The 24,541-nt window shown below is 41.2% G+C and overlaps 2 protein-coding genes across 3 annotated transcripts in view; one reads left to right on the top strand and one right to left on the bottom strand.

Annotated features, from left to right (window-relative positions):
• The window catches only part of PPAT (phosphoribosyl pyrophosphate amidotransferase), a 40,574-nt gene extending 26,264 nt beyond the window's left edge, over window positions 1-14,310 (bottom strand). The window contains exon 1 of the mRNA XM_088524685.1: window positions 14,181-14,310. Within this exon, the coding sequence (XP_088380811.1) occupies window positions 14,181-14,308 (128 nt within the window). The 5' untranslated portion in view covers window positions 14,309-14,310. The remainder of the gene's footprint in view (window positions 1-14,180) is intronic.
• Window positions 1-22,674, top strand: part of PAICS (phosphoribosylaminoimidazole carboxylase and phosphoribosylaminoimidazolesuccinocarboxamide synthase) — a 36,176-nt gene extending 13,502 nt beyond the window's left edge. For both annotated transcript variants that reach the window (XM_088524686.1, XM_088524687.1), the window contains 14 exons: window positions 1,148-1,225; window positions 2,970-3,041; window positions 3,692-4,093; window positions 4,908-4,973; window positions 6,145-6,335; window positions 14,674-14,710; window positions 15,162-15,359; window positions 17,838-18,016; window positions 18,717-18,896; window positions 18,986-19,099; window positions 20,212-20,295; window positions 20,407-20,587; window positions 21,521-21,679; window positions 22,163-22,674. In XM_088524686.1, the coding sequence (XP_088380812.1) occupies window positions 1,148-1,225; window positions 2,970-3,041; window positions 3,692-4,093; window positions 4,908-4,973; window positions 6,145-6,335; window positions 14,674-14,710; window positions 15,162-15,359; window positions 17,838-18,016; window positions 18,717-18,896; window positions 18,986-19,099; window positions 20,212-20,295; window positions 20,407-20,587; window positions 21,521-21,679; window positions 22,163-22,329 (2,108 nt within the window). In that variant the 3' untranslated portion in view covers window positions 22,330-22,674. The remainder of the gene's footprint in view (window positions 1-1,147; window positions 1,226-2,969; window positions 3,042-3,691; window positions 4,094-4,907; window positions 4,974-6,144; window positions 6,336-14,673; window positions 14,711-15,161; window positions 15,360-17,837; window positions 18,017-18,716; window positions 18,897-18,985; window positions 19,100-20,211; window positions 20,296-20,406; window positions 20,588-21,520; window positions 21,680-22,162) is intronic.
• Window positions 22,675-24,541: the final 1,867 nt, after the last annotated feature.

Raw genomic sequence — 24,541 nt, 5'->3', positions numbered from 1 at the left:
AGCAATGCTTCAAATACAAAGTAGAGGATAAGCCTGTTTTATGGCAGAAGTCTACAGCTTGACTAACCAAGGTGGATGAACCTACTGTGGTTTATCCATAGAAGAAACTGGTGATTGTTTGCTGTGTTTGCCTGGGCCTTTCTCTTCTTATGCCCACTCAGAATGGTCATTAGAAAAAGAGCCAGGCCAGACCAGGCTGTCTCTGTTCTTGGCTTGCAGAAAATAAAGAGCATGATGCTGACCATGACATAAGTTTTTAATACAATGTTATGGCCATAGAACATACTTGGTTGCTCAACATTTAGGGGCAATATTCTTGAATGGCTCGAGAACAGGCTGGGAGCCAGAAACAGCTGCCATTGCTCCACAGCATGGCCTTCAGCATTTTATCTCTGTACCCCGGTTTCCTCACCTGGAAATGAGGATCTGACAGCCTACTTGCATCATCTGCCAGGGCAAAGGGGTGGATTTCTCCGTTAAACACCAGGGAGCCAATGGAAGAGGAGCAGAGCTCTCCTCCCCACCAAGGTGAAAGCAGGGCCGCGGGGCCAGGGCTGTGCGCTTGCCCGGGCCCGGCCTGCGTGGCCCAAACCCTTCCGCAGCTGCAGCAACGCGGATGCTCCGGGGACAGGAGCCCAGCACTTGGCCTTTACCAGGCAGGCAGGCTTGCAGATCAATCACCCAGGCAGAGCGCCGTGGTGCAACAGCAACGAAAGCAGCCGTGTCCTGGGCCCTGACTCCGGACACAAGTCACCGGGTGACTTTCATAAGGGGTGTTGTCAGCACGCAGTGAGGTCACTGAGAGACTCCCATCCTTCCCATTCTGCTGCAGCCAGGGTCATCAGTTATTAAATGTGTCCTACAGAACTTGTAGAATGGTTCTAACGGTTTCCACATTTAATTTATAAACTTATTTCAATTAAAGCAACTGTTACATGGTATTATAGATTTATTTGAATCTACAGTTTCAAACTGAAGACCTTAGATTAGGCTGTTAAGCAAACTAATGAAGAGAGATGACAGTCTTAATGAATTAATATACAAAAACTTTAACAATAGTTTTCTTCACTGCAGGCCTTCTGAAGTTGGGGATACGACACAACCGAAGGCCTTTTTAATTAACAAGAACTGTACATTTTTTGCACAGAAATCCTTGAGGATGAGGAGGACTTCACTAATTCCACCCAGACAGCTACACAAATAAAGAAGGAGACGATTGACATAGGTAGGTCAGCAGCGCTCTCCTAGTTATAGCAGCACATTCTGCTTCACAGGGAACTGCATGTTTATTAAGATTCATAGCCTCTTCCCACACAACATACTGGTTCTACATCTGGCTATGATAAAGCGTGTTTGTTTGATTTCACTGTGCAAAACTGCACAATCACTTATCTATCCTTCCTATTTACTATTAAAAAAATACTTCTCCATTACATGTTATGCTAGATATGATAACACTTCTGCATTTGACTATGACACCAGTACAGTTTTTCTGTAAAGTGCTACTAGGGAAGATGAAATGAAATGCTAAATAGCTCTCTCAAACAGATTTTAAGACTCATCTTTTTTTTTTTTTTTCAAATTGTTTAATGACAGGATAGTACATTTAATTTCAATCTGTTCACTATCCAGCAATGGCAACAGATATTCTGAATTATTTTAAACATAAAACTGAAATCAGAGGTTTAACTGTATGTAAAAGTCATACATTCAGTTATCATGTATTCAGGATAAGATTTGTTTTATTAAAAACGTAAAAATTAGACATTGGAAAAGATTAATATGTTAGCATATATTAAGGATAATTATCTTCTGGAACTAATGAGCATAAGAACCATGAAAGGTCATCAAAAATGCATTAGAGGAAATGAGACTGCTTGGAAATCTATTGGCCCGATACTCTGGATCAAAATATATTTGACAGGTAATATTATCTATATTCGCAAATTAATTGCAAACAATAGAAAAGGAACTATCTTAGTGATTCTGTGAACCATAATTCTTTGTCCTTCTACTTTGAAAGTTTCTGTTATAAGAATATTTCTCTCCTGTAAGGCAACACTTCTGTGATCCCAGCAAAATTTCTTTCTTAATGATTATGTTGTTTGGAGTTGGGGTGCTCAGAGAACAGCAGAGCTTTTACAACTGTTTACATAGGTTGTTGTTGATCTAAGATAAATCATGAATGACAACTGTAAGTGTATAAACTAAGGACAGTGTTAAAGCAGTTCCATAAGAGCAATAACACATAGAAAATGCAAGCTGCATTGAGGATAATGTAAAACTTTGACCCTGAAAGTTCAGAGACACAGCAAGGTCACACTAATGCAAAGAACAGCTGATACACAATGACACAGATTAAAATGTCATGTGAATCAATGGACTCCCTTATTATACAAATTCCCTGCTCTTGTCATGTAATAGTCACTTGAGGATAGTAATCACTTGAAGCCAGTGGCTCACACATGCCATTGATGAGAGCAGAAAAAGATTAGAGAGGCAGCACAGCTGAGAGAATAAAAGCAATGAATTCATGGGACATAATTAAAAATATATAGAGAGTCAGAAATGTTAAAGGGAAATGCAAGAATTTTCTTGAGAGTAACCTGCTTATGAAAGAACACTTTTTTTTCCCCCTTATACAGTAAGTAAATCACATATAGAATTAATTAATTTTAAGATCCAAACAATGCGCATGAACCTACGTATTTAATCATGCGTTTTAAACCTGCATGCAACACCCACAGCTGTCTTTTGGGCAGAAGGAAACACAGGGCTTATGAGATACAAGATATTGATTTGATTTTAGGAAGGCATATGGCAGAAGACCTGTTTAGAATCTGTTGCATCAAAGACTAATTGTTTGTGACATTTTGAATTTAAGATAAGCCTTACCTGCAAAACATGAGAATAATACCTGCAATTTATGTGTCTAAATCAATTATATTTAAAACCATATGTTTCTGTAGATGATGATTCTATGAGCACTACCTCAGAAGACAGATCTTGTACACCAGTAGCAAAGCGGCTAGCTGGGACAGGTGAGCATATAGATCCATGCATTTACCCTGAAACAAAATCCCGGTGTAATTACAATACCGAGAGTTGAAACAGACAGATCACTACTGTAAACACAGCCTCTCTTATCTACTTCTAACTTCAGTCAAACTTTATCACTAAACTTAAGAATTAATTTCATATCTCCATTCCCAGGCATAAGCAATATTTGCATTAATACTCCAGTTTTTTTTTTTTTTTTTATGATTAGTAGCTACCTAGCTCTAAACATTTTTTTTGTTGTTCTGTTGAATTGCTGGTAGCGTTTTCCTTTGCATGATATTTTGTCTTCTCCTTCTAATTTGAAGCAATATTGGAAAACCATTTTGTTATCATTGTACATACATTGTTACTTTCAAAGCTTACAGGCTATTACTTTTGGGTGTGCAACACAATGATACATCCATTTTAGAATCAGTAACAAAATTAGCCTGACAAAGATCTGGACTTTTAGATGGCTTTAAGAAACAAGAGATTTAATCTGCTATATATTTGGCATCCTTAAATGAAATGTGACTGCAAATGAGTATTCACATTGCAAAGTTTAATCTTCCAACTCGCTACTGAAACATTAGCTACTTTTTTTCTCTAGGTATTCAGCAATACTCAGTAACTGTTTCATTTTTATTTTCAGATAATCAAATTCCCTTGGATGAAGCACAAAATCACTTTAAAGTTATTACTGTTAATGATACTGGAGCAGGAAAACACTGGAGTGATAATGAAGTCAAAGCTCTGATAAACATATGGTCAGATGAAAAGATACAGCAAATGCTTGAAGGAGCCACACGAAATAAAGAAATATTTGAGGAAATTGCCAGAAGGTTAATGAAACGTGGAATAGACAGAGACTGGAAACAATGTCGCACAAAGTACAAGAACTTAAAATACGAATACCGAGCACTGCAGAAAGAAAATGAGCATCATGGTAATCCCAGGAGAAAAATGAGGTTTTACGATGAAGTTGACTGCATCTTAAGAAGACAGCCTCTAGGCCCATCAGCCTGGAGGCGTGAAAGTTCCAGCCTCCTATCAGGTACTGAAAACTTCAGAAATGAGTTATAGATTTTAAAATAAAGGTTGAATTTGCCTGTTGACCTGTGCTACAGAGGTGAGATACATGCTCAGAATGACTAAGAAAAATAAATGAAGAACCTGTATCTGCATGGGCAAGCAGGCAATATTCGCAGAACAGAAATGGCCTTTGGAGAAATTTAGAGTGAGAAAATTAATAAAACTGAAAACATTTGAACCGTTCAATGAGATTCTTGGAGAATTTTTGTGTAAGTTTAAGTGAGATGTGGTGAAATGGGGCTACCCAAAGTGTCTGGTTACACAGGTGATGAAAGTGCAGCCTGGAGAGAGAGAGAGAAAAAAATAGACAAATAAAACAGGGCAGTGACATTTATGTGACTGTGATAGATGACTATTAAGCCTCACATTTTTTTTCCAATTCAGGAAACCGAAGATGCTACTATTTCTACCCTCCATGAATTGAATTTGTCAACTGCAAGAGTACTTAAGCTGACCTGATTGCTTTACATTTCAGCATGATAGGAGAGGGCTGTGTAACCTGTCTGTGCTGCAAATGCTGGTGCAGGAAAAACAATAAGCTCTAGGAAAAACAAAAACAACAAACAAAGCTGTAATTATTAAACTGCTTAAAGTTGTGCCTCCATCCTGCCTCTGGGTGCTAAACCAACACCTAATTTGTCCACAAGATTCTTACTGCTCTAAGTTCCTGTCTCAGTACATCTCCTTTTGTAGTATAAAGCTTTTCGATTTGCGACTGATTGTGTTTTTAGAAGCTCTTTGCAAAATATCTAGTCACCTTGCTTTTCTCTTCTAAGGTTCAGTGGGAGATGTTACGTCAAACACAGGATCACTGGGTGTCAAGAGAAAAACATGGAATGATGGTAAGACCCCTTCTGCCTAATTTAAAGTACCGCTACCCTGACACAGAACTGAATGCCTGATACTAGTTTCAAGCACTGAAATAGTTTTTAAAAAATCCTCTTTCATTAGTCCCCAAATTAACATTCTTTTCTCACTCTCAACAATCCCTGAAAGAAAGCTCCTGATCAAAATGCAGGCCAGATAGAAAACTTTAATTTATTTCAATCCTTATCCCTAAAAATGAGGAAAACATCAGGAAAACGTGTCAGTAAATGCAAAGAAAAATGACGAGCACAAGAGAGAGAGGGAAAAAAAAAGGGTAAGACAGTTGCTACCAAAGAGACAATATGCTACAAGATCTCTGAGATAGAAACGGAAATACATGGTATGCAGAAACGTGGTATGCAACTCGATATAGGAAAGGTCAGCAGCTGCTTTTCTTCCTGGCAGAACTGCCATGCCCAAGTCACAAAGTCCAAGAATGAGGGATGACAAGGTCAACTTTCAGAAGGTTTCCTCTCATTTTTAATAATGAAATGATGTCTTGACTACAGACATATGAAAGAGGTTGGTGCGGGACTCCTTTCAGTGGGGCTCAGTGATAGGACAAGAGACAACAGGCACAAAGTGAAACACATGAAGTTCTAACTGAGCACAAGGCAAAAGATTCTTTACTATTAAGAGTAACAGGCACTAAAACAGGTTGCCAAGAGAAGGAGTAGAGTCTCCATCCCTGGAGATACTGAGAAGCTGCCTGGACACGGTCCTGTGCAACACTCTCTAGGTGACCGTGGTTGGGTGGGGGAGTTGGACTAGGTTATCTCCAGAAGTCCAACCTCAACCATTCTGTGAACACAAACAAATCTTAAGCACATTTTCGAATTTGACCTGCTCGGCACATAATCACAAACTAATAGGACTAACACGAAACAAATAGATATCTATTTGACAAAAAATGAAAGTATAAAAATGCTGTAGTGAAGCAAAGCTAAAGATTAATAGATAGGTCAGCATGAGCAGTGTTTAGGAAAAGTTATACTTCATTCCTAACAGCCATTATGCAATGACCCCATTACACAACACCAGACCTAATAGAAAGGCAGCATTAGGGAAATCTAGCGTGTGCTTGATTTTCAGTCAGCAGTTCATTGACTTGTGCACTCTAACAACGTACTTTGCTTTTGTCCACAGAAATGTCACCTGTTCCACTCAAGAAAAGTGCTTCTGAAAATACCATATTCCAGGTTCAAAGACTATTAACAGAGAAAGTGCATACAGTAACCGAAGGCAAAAAGTTACTGCTAGAAAGGCTTTGTAAGCAGGAAGAAATGCAAGACCTCAGCAGATCACAGCTGTACGGTGATCCATCAGCCGTACAACAGGTTGGTTTACTGAACTTTCTACCAAACTAGCATGCAGAGAGACTCTTAGACAGTAGGAAATGAAGTAACTTCTTTGTGAATGTGGGTCACTCATATGAGTATCTGGTTGCTCCCCTTTGATATATTCACCATTAGTCATTTAAATTAAAGCAAAGTATGAATTTCCATCATATTTCTTGACAGTCAGCTTTCCGCAGTGATAGCAAATTAATAAAAGATACAGTCTTCCCCTACACACTTGCTTTACCCACTACCATAATTAGCAGGCTTCATTGAAAGGAAGTGTCAGTTTAATTGATCAAAGAATACACATACACTTAAAACTTCAACCCAACAAATCACCTTGTCTGTAACCATCCTATCAAGGCAGTCCTGTGAAATCAACCAAACAGTTAAAGGGATAACGGGATTTCTCTTTGGCTAGGCAGGCCTTGAGGGGAAAAGCAGCCAACTCCTTTCTCAGTATTTACCCTCCTCCTGGTCTGACCACCAGTCTGTAGGGTGGGGATGCATCTCCACCAGCCTCCTGATAGGCTGCCACTGTGAGCTGCAGTCACTGATCCCCGGAGAAAAGTACAAGAGGTTGAGGCCCACCTAAAAGGGGCAGATAGAGGTTCTGGTCCCAGTTCCAAGGACTCTGGCTCGTCCAGAGCTATTTTATGTACTGAAGTACAGAAACTCTGCAGGAGTGCAAAACCTGAGCCCTAAGGCAAAATCTGACTGACCACTACTGCACTTTGTGATTGTGTAAGTACTTTATATCCTGTCTGCAGGGTATTCATTTCCTAGGTCTTCCTTTCAGTGGATTCAAGCAATAGAACAACTCATTTCTGGATCCCAGGCATGTTCAGGCATAGATCTGCACACCCCTGCCAAACCTAGGTCAGTTCTGGGCATGTACAAAAGCACCACTAAGTCAAGTAGTGAAGTCTTGGCTTCAGCAGCTGCCAAACTGTTTGCACTACATTTTTCACACAGAGGCCCAAATTCCACTTATATCTTATATTCCACTTCAGACACAAAAATGTTTTGCTAGATTGGGTGCTTTGTTTCTTAGTCTATGGCTTAGTTATTTGTTCAACTTTAATGAGAGACTTTATGGTAAATAGTTTCCACAAAGGTATATTTTATCTGGTATTTGACTGCCATTTGAAAACAATTCTAAGATAGAGAAAGGTTCCTAGCAGATCATAATGTTTCGTCCATTTACAGTGAGCAAAGTTAGGATTGTTAGAGTTTATGTTTATCTACCGCTTTTCACAATTCACACTGGTTTCACAGTACACAAATTCTTTGGCTTGTAATACTAAGACCTGCATTGGTTTATTTTTTTTTCCTCTCTCTTTGCAAGGAGTTGTTTCAAAGATACGTCCTTGAAGTCATATCTGTTATGCATACAGAACTGCAGACCTTGGTAGGAGTGTAAGGGATCTGTCCATTCCTTACAGCTTAGTCTAGAATGTGTTGTGCCAAATGATGAGCTTAGCATTCCCACAGCTCTAAAATCATTCTGTGCATGAGAAGAATTTGTGATCCTACCCAACTCACTGTAATACATCCAAATAGTTTAATTTAATACAAATTTAACTTAGTTTTTTTTAGGTAGGCCTCAAAAAAAAAATTGGTTTAGTCATTAAAATAATCAGATCTTCCCATATGCATCTGTTTCTAAATGCAGTTATTCAGGCAAGAACTGTTTCTACCTAACAATCTTCATCATGTATGAATTCATAACTAGTACACTGTTGCTATCATGTAGACTTTAAGTAGTTCACAAAAATATTGAGGAAAAGGACTATCTAAATTCTTAGTAGAACAGGGCAAATTGTTACAGATCACAAAATAAATGTCAAAATTGGACCCTGTTCAATATCAACATTAAGATATAGCCATAAAGCAAGAACTGATAGGAAAAAGTAAAGCAAAAATTACTTTCTAAGCAATACATTTTTTTCTCAGAAACAGACCTGCATTTTTCAGACAGCAGGATTTACCTGATTACAAACTTTGTGTGGGGATCTCTGTTTCTTTGCTGCTTTGCAGCTTGAAAGCACAGCTCGCTTCTTTGGTTATCAATCAGAAAGCTATCGCCTTTTTTCTGCTGTTCACGTTTATTTTTTAATAGTGATAAGAGATGTCAAGTATATGGTTTTATCTTCTTTATCTTCTATATGCTGCTGCCATTTATACAGATAAAAAATTATTTAATGCATAGGATGCTTAGGTAAAGTGGCATCAAGACAACCTTTCTTCATTGCAAAATTGTAGCTATGATTCAGCATTACTCTTCTATGTTCCTTTGTCTCTAAGCAATGATACACATTCAGAATTGGTGCCTTCTTTTGGTGCCTTCTTTTGACAGCATCTGCTGAGGTACTGACATTGGACCAAATCAAGTGTCACTGGAGAAGGGATTTCTCAGGAAAAAAATAAATCCTTTCAAAAACAGCATTTACTAAATTCAACTCACCCTGGGTTATTTGAGCTTGTGCTATGGCTTTGCTCTGATCACAGCTTTAAACTGAGTATCAGACACCTGGTATTTAGTCTAGGCACACTCACAGGCAAGTTAAGTGGAACTTGAGGCACTGATGGGCGCTAAGTGGTTACATGTAAGAGCATTATGTTAAGATTGAAAGGGTGTAGAAGGGGGCTATTTTAGACTATACATCTACAATATGCTGCTTTCTCAGGAGTCAGGTCAAAACCAAGTTGTTTCCATGCAACTGCTCCAGGCAATGTAACATAATTTGCATCATGGAAAGGATGCAGGCTAGAAATCAAATCCAACATGAAGCAAAGAAAAGCAATAGCAACAAGCCTTAATGCCATGAAAAACAGAGACCTTTGCTCTTCTTCTCCACTGCCCACCCCTCAGTATCTGCATTATTACCTGGTTGCCTTTCAGGTTAATGTGGTGCCAAAGCACTTTGTCTCCTCTCCAATTCACAAGTGGGATACTGAAAATGCTGAGGTGGGGCAGGCAAACTCTGAGTTGTATCAGAAGTTCCATTCACCTCTAAAGCACATTCATTCACTGAGATGAATGGGCCATTTTACAACTCTCTAGATAGGGCTGTTACCCTGGAACATCTTCTAAATGTCCCATTTAGCTTATTTCCTGGTAGCCCAGCTACACTTGGGCCACTATCAGCATCTCTGTTGGCTTAAAAGAGTCACGCCCTACTTTCCCCCTTTGCTCCTTCTCTTGGTATAAGGTCTCCTGGTGCTGGCACAGGCACTCCTGTGGCCAAGCAGTTAGCCAACAGACAGAACTTGTATAAGTTAAAACAAACTTACTAAAACATCTCCCTAAACTAAAACATTTCTCCCGCTTTTTGTTTTTTTCGTCCTTCAATTCAAGGGAAAGAGAAGGGAACATGTCAGAAAGAAACTGGACTGGCTGCTCTTTCAGCTTAGCTACCCTGCATAAACCTCCACAATCCACAATAGGCCCACATTCAATAGGTCCAAATTTAAGGTATGAGCAGACGAGCCCCCAAGAGACAAAATCTTGAGCAAATTCCTGGAGCATTGAATCATGGCTATATGGATGCCTTAATTAGGCAGCTAATATGAAAGACTTACGTCAAGTTAACTCTCCTAATGTGAGGAAATGGGGAATTCAGCCTCATCCTCTAGGAATAAAACCATGCTCATGCCCATTTCCAATGAAAGTGCATCCCTGCTAGCTCTAGGCTAGAATAGCTCCACTGACTCTTGCCACCTTGTGCCATCTCTTCAAACCTTAAATCTGCCCCAGACACATCCATTTTCTCTGCAACAAGATGGGATAGCCAAGCTATGCTCTTCGTTCACTGAGATGAAGGAGAAATACATAAAAATGAAGTCTCACCCCCCTGCATTTCATGACATATACATTAGATTTCAGAGATTTAAACTCGGTTAGAATGTAAATCTGGCTCATTTTTACCTCCTGGAAGTCACCATTACAGGAACCTTACCCGTCAGGAAATTACGTAAGACTGATCTGATAAAAATACTCGCTGCAGCCAGGTCTCACTCCCCCCCTCTCTTCCTCTGTTCCTGCAGTTTTGTAGCGTATAATTAACACAGCTACCAAAAACTAGCAGCATAAAATGACCCATAAACTTCATTCAATACAAAACTAAAAGATTACGGGTTAGTATATCCCAAACCAGTAAGTGTCTCTGAAAACGTTCAGGACTGTCTTACCAGCACATAGAACATGATTATCCAGGCTGCATAACTAGCATGTTAAACATCCAGTAAATTCCATAGGTAGTTTATATAAAAATATGGTTAACTACAAAAAATAGGCTTTTTAGACAACAAACATGGTTGCTTTTGCATCTGTCAAGGGATCTGTTAAACCTACACTGGGCCCTTCAGATGAAATTGGCTCTTCAGATTACATTAAGGGGTAAAAATTTTGTGTAATAAATCATCAATATCACTACCCGTTGCACCTACATATTCCTGTCTAAACACTATTGTTCTAATTTGCTTGCTAAATTGCTACAGCTTGCTAAATAGTCTTAAAACAGACCTAGCTCACAGCCAACAGACTGTACCAAAATGTAGATATCCGTGTCCATTATGCTAGTGTAGATATTTGGATAAATGGCTAATGGAAAGCAACTAGCAACTTACTAGACCAGAGTATTTCTTCACTTACATTGCTGAGTTAGTTTGGTTAGGGAAGTCTTAACAGAGGTCTGTAACATGGAAGGCATAAAAAGGCATGCTAGCCTATCCTCTGTTCTCCATTTATTCTCATTTTCATAACAAATTCCATACAAAGAGCTCAACTGAGTTGGGATGAGGAATAACTTAAGTCCATGATTTTAGTAGGACTTCTACCTGCACAGACAGATGTTTTAAAGCCTTTTTAAAAATCAGTACAAAACTGGATGCACTCTGGTTGCAGTACCCAGCATTACTGCCAAAAATATTTTCCAGAGAATTTTGCAAAAAGTTGACAGAAGTCACCGTTGTTGCAAGATTAACTTTGCAAATTTGTCCTGGTCAAGGACTCAAATGACGTTTAATAGACTTGTTACTCAAAATACTCCTCCTCCCTCACTCACCACCCCCAAGAAAAGTCCTCTCCTTACCAATATCCTTTGGCTTTATTTTGGCATGCTGACAGAGTAGCCCCATGGGCACCTCTGTTCCCTGCTTCACAAATGGTAAAGATGATTTAAGAGGTCCACGCTGATGCCTTATTAACATTAAATTCAGAATAACAGTTTATCAGCTTTCAAGTTTCAAACGTAATGAGAATTCACTGATAACATAGCTATAAAATGTGCTACAACCAGATGAAATTAGCATTTTAGATTGACAAACCTAAGAACTTGAATCAAGGTAAATTGGTAAAATGTCCTTAGTGTATGGAAGGCCTTGATAAATCTATGATTAGAAATACACTTGGTTTCCAGTTTAATTCACAAAGTAAGAACCAACAGAGAAGCCACATTCTGCCTTCTCCTGCAAAGGACTCCAAATTTAAGGCACAACAACCTAGCAGCTACTTTTTAATTAACAACAAGAAAAAGTTTTTACCTATGTCAATATAGTGAAATTCTTTCAAGTTATGTCTGGTTTTGGGCCCATTCCAGAACCCTGCTTACAAATATAAGAAAATTCAAGCAAAATAGCCTCACTGAAACAAAGAACACCACTCAAATTCATGCAGTTGAGGACATGCTTAAGTATTTTGCTAGATCAATCCAGCTTGGTTTTCAGCTTTCACTCGTGCACATCTCCACTGAAGTAAACTCTCCAGAATACCTAAAGACTTTTTAGCACTATAATTCAGCTCACTTTAGGCCACTTATCATAAATAGCCAAATTTTCCCCAGTGTTGTAAACAGGTATATCGGAACATAAGGCATAAATAATCGATGGCACTTGTGCTTGTGACCTGTAACAAATATTCTGTACAGATACACATACAAAGATGCAAAGAGAAGGAGCGCTAACATGTTCCCAACAGCTGTCGCTTCTTCAGGGGTCAATGAACTAAAAATGCATTTTGATACACTTCTGTGTGTTCATGTACTGTAACTTTTTAAACCCAGGATGAATTAAGGGCCAGACTGTTATCTGTTGTATTGCCCAGGAGTAATTAGAAGAATCATGAGCATAGTATTTAAGGCCAGTAGCCATCAACCAAACATCTTCATGCAATTTCAATGGGGGCTCTCAGAGCTCACATTTAATGGCTAATCAGATTTCTGTTAGGCTTTATTGGGACTGTCCATTAATATTTACTATACTTCTAGTTACTTATTTTTAAGGGAATATGGTTAAGAGACATTTCTTGGCTTCCAAATTTGAAAGAGTGTACTTAAGGAAATTTAGTGATACAGTTAGTATTGAAATGTAAAGATGTTGGAAACATTAAAGAAGAAAACAGGAGCACTAACAATTATTTAATATAATTTTATTGAGTAAAGAAATGTATGTCTAACTGAACAGGCTATTACAGGTTTCACTGCAAAGACACAGTAAGATTCATGTCCCTAAGAAAGCATTCCCTGAAAATTTCAGCCAATTTTTGAGCTAAGGATCAGGCTCAGAGGCAGTCTAATGTTCTTCAGGTAAAAATCTTCCACTGATTTAATGGAACTTGTTGACTATTCACAATTTCTATCAAGTGATAATTAATGTTAAAAAAAGGGAATCAAATATGCATCATATTCCCCTCTGAAAGAAAGTGTTTTCATTAAATCATGAAATATGTCTAGAATGAAAACCCAGATAGTAAGCCACAGATTGAGTGATTAAAATACACCTATCATTTAACTTAAAATCACGAAACTCCAAATCCACCAGCGTTACTAAGCAAGCTTAATGAGATATGACTTTTTACTAGCCTGCTTCCTGAAACATGGCTCAGCCTAAGAGGAGACCATGGATTAGCAGCTTCCTTCCTTGCACTCTGCAGCTTTAACATTCCTAGCAGGCACGTTTTTGATAGACACTGTTAAATATAGGTAATACATGATACACCTGCAACCCAGAGGAAATACCAGGATATGGGAGTCATGTAGAAATGCAGTGTTTTACCAGTAAAAGTGTATTAAAGTCAGCTGCAATAAACAGAAAATCTCAAGACAAAGTCTTGTTGGTCCAAAACCAATTTGAAGCTACCCTTACATGTCTGATCTCAAAAATACAAAAGTGCTAACATTTTTTTTAATTCACTGCATGTGTATTAGAGAAGCCCCGCCTCCCCAAACTGTCCTGAATGTGATTTAGCCCCCTTTTCACAAGCGTAAAGCCGAGAATGCCTATAGGGCTTGCACTACCCACGCCAAAACTTGCATGTGTGTGTGTGACTGCACGTGCTCCCACAAAGGAGAGGAAAAAAAAAAAGAAAAAAAAAAAAAAGTATTTTGCTATCATTGTGGAGAGAAAAAAAATAGTAGATACTAGTGCATTTAGCAAATGTCAGCAGAACCAAAGCTTCATTTGCAGCTCCGCGCCCATGTCTCAGGGGGTCACTGCGCGCACAGACTGTTTTACTTTGCTACCAACACAGGTGCGAGGCAGGTTTTACCGCACCACGACGACGCTCCCACGCGGTTATTTTCCGCGCGCTCAGGAGCGCCTCAGAGCCCCTCGCTTGGCGCCAGCTCCGCGAGGCGCCCGAGCGCTCCGCGCACCGCGCAGCGCGGGCCCGGCCCGGCGCAGCCCCCGAGGAGGCCGGAGCCGCCGCGGGAGCGCGCGGAGGGGCCGGAGCCGCCGCCGCCGCCTCCCCGCCCGGCCCGGCCCGGGTGCGCCGGGCCCCGCGCGAGAGCCGGGAGCGGCGGCGGGGGAGCCGCTGCCGCGTGGGCGCCGCGCGCGCCGTACCTATGCTGCAGCCCCACGAGCCCCAGCGTGATGACATGCGGCACGTCCAGCTCCGTGGGCCACGCGCCGGCGGCGATGCAGCCGAACACGCCGCACTCCTCGCGGATGCCCAGCTCCTCCAGCTCCATGCTGCGCGCGGCACGTGGCGGCTCCCGGCCCGGCCCGCGCGCCCCCGCCGCCGCCGCTACCCCCGCTTACATAGGGGGGCGCTCCGGCCCCTCCGTCCGCCCGGCCCCTCCGCGCGGGCCCGCTCGGCGCGGCCCAGGTGCGGCCGCGGGGCGCTGCGGGGGCCCGCGGCGCGGGGGAGGGGGCCGCGTGGGCATTGGCCGCGCCGGGGGGCCGGAGCGCGGCGGGGCGGCCATTGGCGAGCGGCTCCCGCCGCCCCGCCTGCCCGCCCCTTCCGCCGGCCCCTTCTTACCGCGGCGGCAGCCGCGCGGCGCTTCCCGCGCGCCTCTCCTGTGCCCCTCTCCTGTTCCCCTCTCTTGTGCCCTAGGTGCCGCCTGCAGCCGCCGCCATGGCCCCCGCCGCAGGTAACGGCTCCCGCGCGGCAGCCTCGGGCGGGGGATGGAGGAGGGGGGCCCTCGGAGCGGCCGCGCTTTAGGTGCTTTTAAGTGAACTCCGCTCGGAAGTTTACTGCTAGGCTCTTCTGGGGTGTTTTTTTTTTTGTGTGTGTGTGTGTGTGCGTGCATGTGCCCACCCCGAGAGCCTGCCCGCCCCTGCGCGGGGCGCCACGTGCCCAAGCGGCCGTGCGCGGCTCCCCGCGGCGGCCGAGGCTTTTGCTCCGTCGCCTCCGCGGTGGCGGCGGGTCGGGCAAAGGCTGCGGAGCTCGGGGGCCCCGGGGAGGCCTCCCGGCGGGCGATGGCTCCTCAGCTCCCCGCGCGGCGCCCGGCTCGGGCCCGCGGCGCTGCCGGGCGCCCGCAACGCGCGGCCGAGGCGCGAAGGTGTTCGGGTGTTCTGAAACTTCCCTCTTTCTTCTCCTAGAACTGAAACTCGGTAAGAAAGTTAACGAAGGTAAAACAAAGGAAGTGTACGAGTTGCCAGAGATCCCGGGATGCGTCTTGATGCAGTCGAAAGACCAAATAACAGCAGGGAATGCAGCCAGGAAGGACCGCATGGAAGGGAAGGCTGCGATTTCCAATACAACGACTAGCTGTGTGTTTCAGCTGCTCCAAGAAGCAGGTCAGTATTTTAAAAGGAAAACGAATCCCTTTCTGTTGCAGAGACTCTTAAACAGTATTGCTTGGAGAGCCTTGAGTGTGTGTTTTTTTTAAATTATTTTCTTATTAGGGACTTTTTTTTTTTGTATTTGCTGCTAATAAGCTGAGTGACTTAATCACTGAGAACTCAAGAGTCTGAAGCAATCTTCCATCACAGATAATGTTACTATATTTTGTCCTACACGATTAGTCACACTCTTACATTGCCTCTCCCCATGCTCATTTCAGCCCTTGCTTTTATTGGGTATATTAACAGATTGACTGCATCTCATCTTTCTTACTACATCTGTTTATTTAGAAGCCACTGCTAGGTAGTGGTACAATCAGGTGGCATCTAAAAGTTACTCCTAAGTAAATTCTGCACCACACTTCCAAAAATGGAGTCAGTATCTTCACTTTAAGGAAAGCATTTTGAAGTGTCTTTTCCGGGAAAATAGACAGTATGCAAGTTGTAAAGAACCTGAACCGGTAGGTTCCCAACTTGAGTCTACAAACAGTGCTGTAATGTAATAATAGATTTAAGACAGCGTTCATAGCTGCACTTAGTTCATGCATTTGAGCAAATACTGCTTCATGTGGAGTATTGGCCACACACCAAGTATAGTGGTAGATCTCAGATGCTCAAAACACTGAAGCTGTAGCATGCTTCATAGGTGGGGAAGAGAAATGTTTTTCCTAGAGTTTCCCACCTGTACTTCTATGCTAAAATAAGCACTTAGATTAAAGCTAATTTGCCAGCACACTTAATGAGGAAGGAGGAAAACATGGTCAGGTTAAGAATAATCCTCAAACAGTAGGCTTTCCTAGAAAGCATATTTTGCCTAGACTACAAAGAAATCTCCTGAGATCTTTCCTGTTTGTGATTACTTTTTACATATTTTTAAATGAATTTTTATTTTGAAGCAATGAATAAGATTTTTTTGCCTAATTTTCATATGCCTTTATTTTGTAAGTCAAATTTAATATTTAAAATCTTAAGAATGGTAAGAAGCTATGCTGTAGACATCTCAAAGAGCTTAAAATGGCTCTTCCTGAGGAACTTTAGGTGCTGTGGAAATTCCTATGCAGAATAAACTGCAGCTGCCTTTTAAAACAACGAAAGTGCCTTCAGGTTTTTTCCCCCATCTTGGTTAGCATAAATAGCAGATAACACTAACGCTCTATTGTAGAAGCAGTTTGTTTGCTTTGCGCAACTTCTCTTAACCGTTTTTCCCCTCCCCAAAGGTGATGATTTACAAAGAGTTCTGTTAAAGTTTGTCTTGTTTGCAGTGGAACTGATGTCAGCACTTCTAAAGCACACATCTGTGATGATGAAAAGTGCAGGAATAAACCAAGTAGGGGGCTTGGTGACCTCTGGGACAGTGGAGTTGCATATGAAAATTCAGTGTTCATATTGTATTTTAAGTATTTTATTTGCTCTTCCTCTTTTCTATCCCTGAAAGTAGAATTAAGTGCAGATATCCTTGAATTGCCTGGCTGCATCTCCTTTGTGCTCTGCTTGTGGCAGAGGTCACTGGGGCTTGGCAGTTGTCTTGCCCTGAGGGGCTGGGATGAAGGCTGCAGGACTCTTATCACTTCTCAGGAATGGGAGAGGAAAGAAAATTCCTGCTAGACTTGGAATGACAATGGGCCCATGCTGGTCATCACGGGGTTTAGTGTGGATCATCTTAGAATCCTGTAATATTGATACAATATTGTTGCTTTACTGCAGCGAGTTTGAGTGCACATATACCTCCAAGTCTTAATGTCTGTTGTTAAACGAATCACTGGGATCCAGTGGCCTAAATAAATGCTAGTTAGTAATGAAAGAAAGGACTAAGTTCTTTGACCCCTCCTTTAAAAACAAAGCAGTAAAGACTATCATGCTCCAAAGTTTTGCTGCTCTAATTGCTGTTCAGTGAATGATGTTACAGTCAGTAGCCCTTCTGCCAGAGAGTATGGTGAGTTACCTGGTTGTTGCTGTTATTCTTGTTTAAAAAGAAGCTATTATGAGGGATGAACTGTTTAAAAAGCCTCTGAAAAATCTACTTTTTTTTTAATCCCAATTAAATCAGATTTATCTATTAAATGACAGTTGTGTCAGGGTACATGAGAGAAGGAGGCCTCTTAGTCTGGCTAAATGGAATTACTGCAAGAAAAGGATGTCTGATCAGAACACAAGTTTGAGTTGCATGTAGTCTTGAATTTCAGAACTGCTGGAGCTAATGACCGGTGAAAGGTAACAGTAGTGATGTTCTTTTACAAGATAAAAGAGCAGAAAAATCCCCTCTTCTTTCTGGAAGCTTTAAATGCCCTGAAGAAGTTTCTGGTATCCCTTAAGTCCAAACAGGAGCAGGATTTGATTTTGTTCTACTCATAGTAAGACAAAGGTGTTTCTGCTTTGCTTCAGCTGTGGAGTGGGCATAGTAACAGAACTGAGTTTTCTCCTTTTTATATTTAGGAATCAAAACAGCTTTTGTCAGAAAACACAGTGACACAGCATTCATAGCAGCTCACTGCGAAATGATCCCAATTGAATGGGTGTGCAGAAGAATTGCTACTGGCTCCTTCCTCAAAAGAAACCCTGGTGTCAAAGAAGGATATAAGTTTTATCCACCCAAAATTGAGATGTTTTATAAGGTAAGTTTCCTTTCCTATGACAATCAAACAGAGCCAGAAGTCTTCAGCATCTCTTTAAAAATACTGACAAGTAAAGCAGTAGCACCAGAGGTTGACATCCTCTTGGTGTTGGTAGTTTTGCCACCCTAACACTTTCTTGTAGTCTCTTTCCAACAGCTCCCTCTTTCAAAATGTGTATGGTATGACATTGGCACACAGGGCCACCAAAGAACAACAGATTTCTAATCTCAGACTTTCTGTTCAGAAAGTAGATAACTCATTTCTGATTATCAGACAAGTAACACCTCATTTCTAAAGCATAGAGGCTTCTTAGAGAAATATTCTCAAAGTGGACATGCTAATGTATTTGAAGAATTTAAAGTACTTGCAAGCTGGCTGTAAGTGGATAGCTAATTCTAGAAATAACTCTGTTTCAGAAAGGTGTGCTGAAAGAAGTGTCTTGTTAACTATGATCTAAAAAGTGTTTCTGTAGTGTAGTGGATCACTCCTGATGCACTATTCAAACTGAGAGGAGTTTTAAAAGTTGTTTATGGGTTACAGGAAATGGTTTGATGTTGTTACTTAGCTTCTGTAGGTAGGAAATACCAGTTTGAAACTTGTACCTGTAGAGTTCTTTTTGTAATTTAATATTGTCTTCTAATGCTTATCTCTTTCTCTTATAGCAAGCTTAAACTACATGCAATTATCCCTTTCTTAACAGGATGATGCCAATAACGACCCACAGTGGTCTGAGGAACAGCTCATAGAAGCCAAGTTCTGTTTTGCTGGACTTACTATTGGACAGACGGAAGTGGATATTATGGCACGTTCTACCCAAGCTATTTTTGAGATCCTAGAGAAGTCATGGCAGCCCCAAAACTGCACCCTGGTAGACCTGAAGGTATGAAGGAAAATACGATTCCTCATGATGTTGAGTCTGATGGGACATATCTGTCAGTTTATAGTTCCTAAAATACTTTTCTCTTTCAGGTTGAATTTGGTGTTAATATTCTAACAAAAGAAATCGTTCTTGCCGATGTTATTGATAATGATTCATGGAGGCTGTGGCCAGCAGGAGACAGAAGCCAGCAAAAGGACAAACAGGTAGTGTTTTTAATCTTCTGAGTTCGTTGGAAAGAAGAAAAAAGTAAACCCTAGAGTTAAGCATCTGTTTTTAGAACATCTTTTTTCTTGTCTTCCCTTTTTATGTTGTAGCTCATAAGGCGCTGAGCATTCAGTCCTGTTCTCATGATATATTTGGGAAATCCCAATTGTTTCTTTAGCTGAAGATAATCCTGTGCCTATATACTTTTTAAATAGGAATGCCCAACAGCAATTTCCTGGCTATTGTGATGAACTGTAGTAGAGGTAGTAGACTTGGTGTGCAGATAACAAAATAACTGGGCAGTAAATAGATAGCAAGGACAGAAGAAGCTCTTGTTTTCAGATCTGGCTTGGAACTGCTTCATTTAGACTTGTAGCAATTAGACTTGTTTGATAAACATCTCTCAATTACTAAATAAACGGTTTGGAAGTGCTGCTGCTGTGGAGCTTTTGTGACTATTCTTGAGCCTAAGAACAGAGACCCTATGAGAGAAAGTGGCTCTAAGCCCTAAGGGGAAAGAGAGCTGCTATGGTTATTGCAGCCTAATTAGATTAGGAAGCAGTACTGCTCTACTGGTTGCTTTATTGCATTTGCTGAATTGCACTGTAGCATGCTTGAGCCATGCTGTGCTCATGTCCCTACAATATGGTGCCTCACTGGGTCATGCAGAACCTAGGTCAGCTAATGCAGTGCTGCTGCAGGCAATAATGTTGTTATGAATTCCAGTGTTGAGACGGCTGAATGGGTTTCCTTAAATCTGTCTTTCAGGAAGCTGCCAAAACCTTGATGCACCAGTGGCTAGAAGCCTTCTGCATTACAAATGGCCATATAGCACAGCCATGCTGCAGAAAGTTGTGTGCACCTGCTGAGAGCTTTTTCATTAAATAGTTATTGTTTCTTGTAGTTCATTCCTCACACTTATTCTGGGAAGAAAATAGCTCATCCAAAAGCTCATTCCTACATGTGTATTGCAGTTCTCCTTCCTGAGGAATTACTAAAAACTGCATAAACATTTTAGTTGAGGCATTCCTATAGATTATGGTAGCAGAGTACTTTGTGTACCTAAGGAAAAGCACTAACTTTATTGATTTGTTTGTTTGTTTCTTTTCAGTCTTACCGGGACCTAAAGGAAGTTACTCCTGAAGCACTGCAGATGGTTAAGAGAAACTTTGAATGGGTTGCAGAAAGAGTGGAGGTATTTATGTGTATGAACAAACTAGAGAGAGTTTGGTAAGTGTATGTTTGGTAACTGGAGCCCTGCTGACTGCTTATTTTCCCCCCTTGTCCCCTTAACTTTTTTACCCAGCTGCTTCTGAAAACGAAGAGCCAAGGGAGAGTTGTGGTATTGATGGGATCTCCTTCAGACCTCGGTCACTGTGAAAAAATCAAAAAGGCCTGTGCCACCTTCGGGATCCCTTGTGAGTTAAGAGTGACCTCTGCACACAAAGGGCCAGATGAAACTCTAAGGATCAAAGCAGAATATGAAGGTAAATGCCAAAAAAAAAAGTGGATCGAAACAGTAACACGTGTGAGAACAATTTCTCCACTTAAGGATTGCTAGTAGTTTTCTCCCCTGTTCTCCTAGCACAACAGTAAGCTGTTATAATGCTGTTTAACATCTGCTAAATGCATTAGTCTATAGGTGCCTTGCTCCATAGCTGTTTAGTGTATTGTCCTATGCCCAGCCACAGCTGCTGTCAGTGAAAGTTGAACCTCTGCTTTTATCCCAGTGATTGAGCTCTCCTTCCATACCCCTCCTAAGCCTTTATTCCAGAATCTTGTTATTGACTTTTGCTGTTTCTGAAACAGGGAAGAGTGATAGTTTCTGAAGCTGACTCTAAATAGTCCTCTTGAGAGATGCTACTGAAATTGTCATCCTACTTTTTTCACAAAAACTTGCTTAAATACTGTTTTTAGATGTCATGAGAAAGATATTAGCTAAAATTCATATTTATATTGAGAAGAGAGAATAAATAATTTATTTTTGTAGAAATATACTTTTACAGAGAACTGGCAGATGGGGGTTAACGAGGCAATTAGTGAAATGACAGATGTGGTAGTCTAGAGACACGTAGAGGTGAGTTGCTTGCTATTCTATAGCGTGCAAATACTCTATCTCCATTTTAAAATATTGTTTAAAATCTGTAAAGTTAAACAGCACTCGGACGCTGAGACTTTCTGCTCAACACAAGTAGAGTAAGACGTGCCAACTTCCTAATTTTGTTAAACACAACTAGGATTTTAAGCTGGAAAACTGACGTTCTGCAAAGGGGAAAGCTAGAAATGAAATTCTGCACTATACTATGTAATTTACTTGAATAATTGCTAACAGAAGAGCAGGTGCCCAGCTGGAGTTCCCCCAAAAGTATGTGGGAGAGGGAAGGATGGGTCGTTTACCTCCGCGTGCTCCTGCCTTCCAGGAGATGGAGTCCCCACGGTGTTTGTTGCCGTCGCTGGCAGAAGCAATGGCCTGGGGCCGGTGATGGCTGGGAACACTGCTTACCCCGTGGTCAACTGCCCCCCGCTCTCAGCTGACTGGGGGGCCCAGGACGTGTGGTCTTCTCTGCGGCTACCCAGCGGTAAGGTGGTCTTTGGCTTACGCCCTGGTAGTGACCTGGCTCTGTTCCTCATGTAGATACCCCTGCACGTGTGCACAAAAACCACACACAGCAAAACACTCTTTAGGGCAGTAGCTGGATCAGTGCTGAAAAAAGTTGTCTTGCATACAATCCTTTGCACTTTTTGTAGTCAAGAAGCTAATGGAAAAAAGGTTTCATGTTCAGATTATGCACATTACTTCTCAGAAAGCTGTAATCCTTTGCTTATTCTTGCTAAACACACAGTTTGTGAAGCTGGAGTTGGTATTAATGAAGCAGCTCTGGTAGGAATGAAGTAGTAGAGCATGTGCCCCTGTGGCAGCTATAAAACTTGACTGTTACCCTGCTCAGTCCCACGGCCCCTGGGAGGTTTAAACAAGCCTTGTCCTAAGTTGCTGTCAAGAAGTGGTTCTTTGTGACTATAAAAGATGTTTTTTGCTAAGTGGCAGTTGTCCTTCTTTGCAGGTCTTGGCTGTGCTACTACTCTGTCACCTGAAGGAGCTGCTCAGTTTGCTGCCCAAATATTTGGGTTAAATAACCACTTGGTATGGGCAAAACTGCGATCAAGCATGTTAAATACATGGATCTCCCTGAAGCAGGCAGACAAAAAACTGAGAGAGTGCACCCTGTAAGTCGAGCTAATAAATAACTTATACAAGTTACATGGTGATGGTGTGCACATTTGTATTAGGATTTATACTTGGGTGAGATGAAAAATACTTTATCCTTTCTTGTAGAAGAAAGCATTATTAGCTAAGTTTGCATCTTCATCCTTCTTTATTTTTTTAATATACCATAGTGAAAGATGAGGGAGTAGTATTTTCTTTCTTTTTATTGCTCCAAAATGGTGCTGCTCTGCCTTTTAATGTATACAGTTAACTACAGTCTCTGTTTAATGTCAGGATAATGATTTGGTGTGATCTAAGAAGAATTTTACTTGTTTTCAGTAACACTACTACTCTACTGTAGTAACAATGCTGACTGAACATTAGACTAACAAAAGACTGAACATATTGACTGCTAATGAAAACCAGTGTTGATGCTGTTTTGTTTGCAATGAAGGTATGCTTTCTTTAGCAATAAACTGGTACCATATCCTATACCACTAGGAAAATAAGCTGGAAAAAAATGGTGAAAGACTAAATTACCTGCCTTAAAGCCTATCACTATTTTCTGGAATGATATGTTAAAAGTTCATGCTGGTTTTCTTATTCATGACAGGCCATAAACCTAAACAATCTTGATTCAGACTAGGTTTGTTGCCGAGCTGCTCTGGCTATAGCCTCTTATAAAAACCAGGCAGATCTTCTTTTTCTGGCTCTGGAAGACCTATGCTATTGTTAAATTGCCTTCATTTACTTAACTGTTATGTATCTGTATTTCCTCATTTTTTATTTCTATGGAGATTTTATTGAAGGTGGGAATAAATAGTAAAGCAGCAAAATAGTAGGGGAAATGTAAGCATGCCTGTCTTGGTGTCTTTGCACATACAGCTCTTCTGTTACCCAGGTACTGATTTAATAAATAGGCAGTTACTCCTTGTATGTAACTTGTGCTTTTATTTACAGCTACAAATAAACTACTGTATTTAACATTTCATATGGAGATTTATTGAACAAGTATACCAACTAAGCATCAGCAGTATTATATTTTGTTATATTCACAGTCTTAAATATAAGTTGGGTGGGCTCAGAGTCTTGTAAAAAGCTTATCTGAACTAAGGTTACATAGGATGGTTCTAAGTGACACTATCTTCTAGAAAAGATACTCTAGTAGTAGGTTATTTCTATCAGAGAAAGCTCTGTTACTTCCTTCACAAAACAGTGTTTTACTGTTTGTGGTGTGGGTCAGGTTTACCCCTGAGTGAGACTAACTGGACTAAATATGGCTCCTGGCTTCCTTACTTATGATCACTTTCTGTATCATATGTGTAGTTGTACAGCACACTTCTGAACAAAGCTCTTTTAAGTACATTTAAGTGTGTCTAACCTTGTACTGAGGCAATGTGACCAGAACTTCTCACTTTTGAGGGATTTTTGCCTTTTTTTAAACTGACCTTTCCCCTCTTGTGTGTTCTTGATGAAACGTAAGGCTGCTCTGAGCAAAATCAGCTTCTTTCCCTGTACTGCACCCATGCTGTGCAACACTCCAGCACCACCAAGCTAAATGAAGGACTTAAGAGAAAGTTAAAGCAACTCCTCCCTGAGCTCTCTGAAGTCATACTGATGCTGTGGCAGCACTTAAATGGCTGCAGCTACTTCTCCTAAGCTCCAGTGAGAGCTCCCAGTAATGCAAATAATAGTGCAGGTTACCTGGTTGTTAACACCTAAATGTTAGGTGAGAATACTTTGTGTTTTGGAAGTCAAGGATGCTGCTTAAATAAGAGGCTGCTCATAAAAGAAACTTTAAAAGTGTTAACCTGTGTTACAGCTACTACCTAGCTGTAACAATTTTATAACATTACAAATCCTTTACAACAAAGAAGCTGAAATTATAATGTTTCTGTGGAAGTGACTGACCTTTAACATCTTTCAGTGTTTGCAGCTAGCAGGTCATGCGTGTTGCACTGACCTACATCCATCAGCTGCATCCACTTGAAAATGTGCTCAGTGGGAGCCAGTTCTCTTAACAACATACTGCTGTTTGCTGTTAAACATTAGGAAAAGAAATGCAAAAAGAAGTGAACTTGTGCTCTTTCTTAGGTAAGCGAGTTGGATCACTCTGTAATGTGACAGGCGGCAGAGCCACCCACTGCCAAGGACAGTGTCACCCTTGCTAAGCCCCAACAACACGTACCCTGCAGGTGAAGTTACACAAGAGGGGAGGTGTTGCTTCCACTTCAGC

The sequence above is a fragment of the Tinamus guttatus genome, unplaced genomic scaffold (genome assembly GCF_059628265.1).
Source record: "Tinamus guttatus ecotype Peru unplaced genomic scaffold, ASM5962826v1 Tinamus_guttatus_pri_ptg000213l, whole genome shotgun sequence".
Classification (NCBI taxonomy): Eukaryota; Metazoa; Chordata; class Aves; order Tinamiformes; family Tinamidae; genus Tinamus; species Tinamus guttatus.
The sequence above is the reverse complement of the archived record's forward strand: the minus strand, read 5'-3'. Positions and strand labels throughout refer to the sequence as shown.